Below are 6,682 nucleotides of genomic sequence, written 5' to 3'. Positions count from 1 at the left end.
ACAGGGGGAGGACAGGGGGAGAGGACAGGGGGAGAGGAGAAGAGAGGAGAGGATGGGAGGGGAAAGGGAGGGGAGGGGAGGAAAGAGAAGGGGGAGGACAGGGGAAGAGGGGGAAGCAGAGGAGAGTAGAGGAGAGCAGAGTTTTGAAAAGGAGGTTTATTGGGAGCAGACTCCAGAATGCCTGATTAATATTTTCAAAGACTGGGAGTTTTGACAGTCTATAAACTGTTAAAACATATGTATCAAAGGAGATATTTAGTAATCTGGGAGGTATGCCAGAAGAAATGATCCAAACGATATACAACATAGGGAGACAAATGGATGGAAAATGCAGACAAGGCTAAGAGACATGCAAGAAAAGTGAAAGCAACACAAACACACAAATATGTCGTTTTCACATTCATTGGGGAAACCAGTTTTAGGAAAAAAAAAAATTAAATTCATTGCTGGTTTTCACTGAAGGATTACTATGGGATATCCTTCAGGCAGGAGGAAAGCAACCACAGTTACAAGCCAGAACAGGTAAGACCAATGGAATATGGACTCACACAACAATAATAATATATGTGGGTTTAAAATATGGAAAAAGTTGAACACCGTGGTGATGATGGGATAATTTGGAGAAGGAAGGTGATAAAAAGAGTTAACATGGTCAAAGGTTCCAGGAAATTATAAAGTACTAATTAATTACCACTAATATAGAGAAACTTTAATAAATAAGATGTACATTTTATGATGCCTAATGTAGCCTCTAAAAGAATAGCAAAAGTTGCTTAGCTAACAAATAGGTCTTTTAAATAATAAAATGAACCTTAATTCAAAAGGCAGCAAAGCAGATTGGGGGAAAATAGAAAGAAAAGACCCCAGCAGCTGTAAATCCACACCTGTCAGAGATAAAAGCCCCAAGAACATAGGCTGAGGAATATGGCTGGTTCCTGAAGTGTTTGTAGAGTGAACTGAAGTAATGTGAGCTGGGTTGGCTTAAAGGGCCCAGGTGAGAAGGCAAACTAAGAATTAGAAATTCACTCAGCCCAGTTAAGAGCCACCAGCTTATGACCCAAGAATGTCAACACCTTTTTTCATGATTTACAAAGCTTTCACCTGATACATGCCGACCATCTGTCACAACTTCGTGATTCAGAACAAAAGGAACTGTAATCCCCATTTCACATATGAACAAATGGAGACTTTGAAAAATTAAGTAACAACCTTAAAACCAAAGAGTTAGGGGCTGGAGAGATGGCTCAGCAGTTAAGAGTACTGATTGCTCTCGCAGAGGACCTGGGTTCAATTCCCAGCACCGACATGGCAGCTATGAACCGTCCTTAACTCCAGTTCCAGGGGAATCCAAAGCCCTCTTCTGACCTCTGCAGCATTTCACGACACAAAAATGTTTTTTAATATATTTTTTAAAAACCATATAGTTAGTGGCCCGCTAGAAACTAAACTTGCCTTACAATTCCCCATCGCTGACTCTCTTCAGCCACGTGACCTCTTAAGCTAAAGTTGCAAAGAATTTACAAACTTCTGGTCTTGCCAAATTTTGCAGTGTTACTTTCTCATCCTGTGATAGAGTTGGGCTTCAACCCAGCACCGCCAATGAGCTGTGAAAATTAAATGAGCTACTATACAAAAGCCCTAGCACCCAGAAGACACCCTGTAAGATGCAGCAAACTCACAGTAGATAAACTCTCTCGGAGCAGTAGCTTAAGGGACAGACAGGAACAAACAACTATGGATAGTAAAATGGGTAGAATACAGGTCCATCCTTCCAGGAGTTCCCAGCCTGGACACAAGGAACAATGGCAGAGGTCACACCTGTGTCTTTCTCTGGGTAGAAAGGGGATCTTCTGGGGCTGGAGAGATGGTTCAGCGTTTTCAGAGGACTGGCTGCTCTTGCAGAGGACCTGGATTCGATTCCCAGCACCAACATGGCAGCTAACAACTGTCTGTAACTCCAGTTCCAGGGGATCCAATGTTCTCTTCTGACCTCCTTGGGCATTGCACAGCATGGGTGCACTTACACATATGCAATACACTCATATACAGAAAATACTAATAATAAAGTATTTAAAAAGGGGGATCTCCCAAGTGCCAGGGTGGCAGGGATGGGGTGCCCGGAACTGAGACACGCAGTTTAAACCCTTACCTTTCTAGCCAATATGACCACCCCTGCAACCGCTGAACAGATGACTCCCAGCACTGCAGCCATGGCTCCGACAAATGCAATCTGGAACTGTTTTGCTACACCAGGAACAAAACAGTGGTGAGTGGCAGAGGCCAGAAGCAAAGCTTCCCAGGGAAACCTTAGTTTCAGGGCACAGAGGTGGGACTGGCTGCACTCATTCTCTATTGGAGTCTTGAAGCTTAATTAACTTTTTGTCGGCAGAGCCTCTGCCTGGCTTCCAAAGGTATTGATGACTGATCTCCAGAAAAGCAGCATACTTTTGTGTACACCTTGGATCAGTTTCTACAATCCTTTCCTCTATCCAACAAAATCTTTTTCAGTAGTCATGAAACAAAGAATGCCATCTAAAAGAAAACTCGGGAACTGAATATTTTCTTTTATCGTACATCATATATATTCAAAATAGTAAACAGTTTAATTCAAAATTGAAATAAATTAATATTGAATTATGAAAAGAAAAAGCATATAAACTTTTCCTTAGCCCTCTGACATTTGCTCCAGCCAGGCTGTAAAACTCTGGAAGGGGTGAGCCCCTAGAACCTTATCCTTTGCTGTTTTCCCAGCCCGTGGTACATATTAAAAGGAAAAAGAAACAGAAGCCGGACTGAGTTTTGAAGACAGGATACTTGATTTGAGAATATGAGAGAAAAAGACAGTCGCCCCAGTTTGTCCTGTGTTAAGGTGAGAGAGTTTCTAGGACATTCCCTTCCTTCCCTGTGCTTCAGGAGCTCAGACAGGAATCCAGAGTTCTGAGATTTGAAATGAGAGAAGGATAGTGGAGGCCTGGCCCCACTTCCCTGAACTATAGGTTTCAGTTGTGGGAAAGGTAGCTGAGGCATCTGATCCCTCAGAACAAGGGCCATGCCTGGCAAGTTCAAGGTCCCTCTAGCATGCTCCTCCTGCTCTGAGGACTTAGTCACTGTAGGCCAGGCCAGCCACTGGTTGGCCACAGCCTTGGTTTGCTCAGGAGGACAGGGTTTTTAAAAGATCATAGACAGCCCGTTGCAGGGCATCAGAGGCCCTGGAAGGTTCACTTTGGAACAAGTAGAAATCAAAGGGTAGAGCCACTTTGGGATCCCAGGTAAGGACTGGGTTTTCCTACAGCTAAAGGGCAGAATAAGAGGGGATTAGAGCCACGATCAAATATAAGGAAAGATTACAATAATGAATGTGGTTAGATGAAAGGGTAAGTTAAAGAGACAGTTAAGAGCAGAGGAGAACTTGGGATATTAAAGTTGCTAACTTCATTAGTAATTTTGGTTTGAAATGAAACCACTAATTCCTCCATTCACCATCACAGTTTCAGAACAAAGACTTCACGGTCTTTGAAACTGAAAGAACCTCAAGGCAGATTGCACAAGACAACATACAGGTGGACCAGGGATAGACGCCATATTAGAGATACTTAAGGTTTATGCCTATTAACCTTGATTTAGAGTTAAGATCATTGTTAGCATTAGGTTAGACAATACCTCATTATTATTGTTATTTGTGGTACTGGGGATTGAACCCAGGGCCTGTGCATGCTAGGTAAACACTCTACCACTGAGCTATATCTCCAGCCCTGCTTGATTATATAATAGTTCAAATAATGCAATTACTAGGTCTTGGATTAAGGTTTGAGATTAGCATCAATAAGAAATCGGGGATGGAGTTAATACAAGTAATTAAAGGAGGCTTTGCCTTCCAGGTAAACAAGAGGGGAATTTGCAACGAGCCAGTGGGATTCCCTAGAGTCTGCAATGGCATAAAAGATGAAAACATCCAGGGTCTAGGGCAGAGGCCAAACAGGGGTGCAACAGGTGAGACCATCTTCTGAATTCTTTCCCAGAGGGATTATGAGACTCAGGGAAGAAATTCATGCCTTTGTGTCCCTATTTTCACATAAAAGCACTTGTACTACCATGGCCAGTGAGGGCTGTGCATGCCTGGAGCATCAGTCCCTGGATGCTCTGACCCAGATATGAGCAAATGCACAAGGCTCCTCTCTGATTTCTGGTCCAGAGGCCTCAATCCACCGGTCCTGCAGTTTGGTGATAGGCTCTGGGGTTATAGAACATTGAGTCACATGATAAAGGTCAATACTGCTATGTGGTTAGGTTTGCTGGGGTTGGCCTATTGTTCAAGCCTCCTCTTAAGTTTATGTTAAGCTTATTATTCATCTAGCACTGTTCAAAACTCATGAAACCTAAATTCTAACACAGAGTGGCAGGAAGTTCTAAGTGTGGAGTTCCATGAAGTCTAATAATGCTTTTCCTCAGGAGAATTGGCTTAAGTATCCAGGAGGATAATAATTATGAGGGTGTTTTGGAAGCTTTGAAGCATCACAGAAAGATCAATAATTATTGTGCATTTACCCTCAGCATATGCTGTGCCTTGTTTTTGTAATTTTTTTATTTTAATGTATATGAGTATTTTGCTGACATGTAAGTAAGTGCACCACATGCATAAGATGCCTGCAGAGTCCAGAAGAGGGAGTCAAATCCCCCGGAACTGGAGTTATGGATGGTTGTTAGCCACCATGTGGGTGTTGGGATTTAAGCCCAGGTCCTTGGCAAGAGCAGCCAGTGCTCTTAACCACTGAACCATCTCTCTAGCTTCTGTGCTTTGTTTTTAACCCTCTCTGATCTTTATCATCTAATTCTAGTTTGTATTACTGATACTAAATCACTGAGCACCCTACATGTGTGGCCTCATCAGTGGGTCTCATCAGCATAGATAAGATGAACTTCCTATGCAAAATCAGTGGTTGCATATGAGAATCAGCTGGATGCTTCTGGAGCATACCACACTGTACTTCTGCCCCTGGACGCTCTGATTGCATCAATGTGAGTGTGGGCCTATAATCACTATTCCTTGCAAGCTCCTCCAGTGGATCGCCTGTATTCCAGGACTGAGAAGCTCTCTGCCTCACAGAGTGTCTCAAATGATATTTTCTCTGCGAAAGAAAGAGGTTCGTCACCACCACCCTGCTGCAGAGAGCTTACCTGAGCGTCCTTGGACATGCAGGAATATTTTCCCATTGTAAATTCCATCAGGATAAGTGTGATAGATGCAGATGTACTCCCCTGTGTCATTCAGTGCCAACGACTGGAAGGTGAGGCCTAGGCTAGGGCCAGGGACCACTCGGTCACTGAAGACTGAGGAGACATGCCACCCTAGGTCTGCATTATAAATGGCCAGAGGCTGGTCCCGCTGCTCCCAGTTGACTTGGGTCACCTCAGCCGTGGTGGAGGAGAAGTTGCATTGTAAGATGACAGAGCCACCTTCCACTGCAGAAACATTCCCCTTTGTTACTACTGTGCCTGCTGTAGCTCCTATGGGGGAAGGAAAAGCACACATGAACCCCTGGCCAGAAGCTGCCCTTCATTCAGCCTTCCTGTAGACACACCAGGGTGCTTAGAGGCCAGACTGGCTTCAGGATCAGAAGTTGCCAGTCTCCAATCCACCCTGCCACTCCCCCACAGAGACTATCCAGCTTCCTGTTCCCCTCAGATCAGGAGACTAGTTCCAGTCCCAACCCATGGCTCCTTTCCAGTCTTCTTGCCCTGTACCTCTAGTCCAGGCCAGCCCATCACCCCTGCTTTTGGAGCTTGCTTCTGCCTCCCTCTGTCCCATACTACTACAGGCTTGTCAAAGCTATGCTTCCTTCCCCACCTTGAGGACCCCACTAATAGTGACCTGCCTCACACTCACTGCCTGAGTTTGTAATAATGCCTTATTAAATTTAGCCTGGCTTATTACTATGCCACTTACACTTTGCCAGCTCAGGATATTCTGCTGTGCAGCTTCCTGGCTGGCTAGGTGATTATTTTCATAAGCTTATTTTATTTCCCCACTTAGAATATCAGCCCTATGCCAACACCACATCTTCTGCTTCTTTGTAATTTCCAGCAGCCTAGTCTTGTGCCTGGTCCTGCACTTTGAAATAACACTGGGCTATTTGGTTGATTCCATTTGGAATTTGGGGAAAACCTTCAGGATAAGAAAAAATATCAGGGAAAAGGAGACTCTGCTTCTCAGTCAGGAGTGATAGTACATGCTTATAATCCCAGAACATGGGAGGCTGAGACAGCAGGCTCACAGTGAGTTCCAGGCCAGCCTTGGAAACATACTGAGACCCTGTGTTTGATAAAGGAAAAAAGAGTAAGAGAGAGAGACGGGGAGGGAGAGGAGGGTCCTATAGGGGGAGGGAATGGGAGGAAAAGGAGTGTGAGAAGAGAGGAGAGGAGAGCCTCTTCCAGACTAACCTGTCTTCATCACTGCTCATCCCTTCCTCCAGCACCCTCCTTGGCCCCTGTCCCCCTCAGAACATTAAGAAAGCAGTCTTGAAACGCATTTGTACCAGTCTTTAAATATTTTTGTTCCCTTCCCTCAGAAATATTTATCTAAGGTTTTTTGTTGTTGTTTTGTTTTTGGTCTTTTTGAGACAGGGTCTCCCTGTAGCCCCAGCTGTCCTGGAACTCACTATGTAGACCAGGCTGGCCTTGAACT

The 6,682-nt window shown here is 44.4% G+C and overlaps 1 protein-coding gene across 1 annotated transcript in view; it reads right to left on the bottom strand.

The window, feature by feature from the left end:
• The window catches only part of Tigit (T cell immunoreceptor with Ig and ITIM domains), a 14,306-nt gene that overhangs the window by 5,821 nt on the left and 1,803 nt on the right, over positions 1-6,682 (bottom strand). Inside the window, exons 2-3 of the mRNA XM_008842983.1 lie at positions 5,176-5,505; positions 2,150-2,244 (exon numbers count right to left, since the gene is read on the bottom strand). Coding sequence (XP_008841205.1) covers positions 2,150-2,244; positions 5,176-5,505 — 425 coding nt within the window. The remainder of the gene's footprint in view (positions 1-2,149; positions 2,245-5,175; positions 5,506-6,682) is intronic.

The sequence above is a fragment of the Nannospalax galili genome, unplaced genomic scaffold (genome assembly GCF_000622305.1).
Source record: "Nannospalax galili isolate Female #2095 unplaced genomic scaffold, S.galili_v1.0 scaffold18, whole genome shotgun sequence".
NCBI classification, from domain to species: Eukaryota; Metazoa; Chordata; class Mammalia; order Rodentia; family Spalacidae; genus Nannospalax; species Nannospalax galili.
This window is presented reverse-complemented; position numbering and strand designations above follow the sequence as displayed.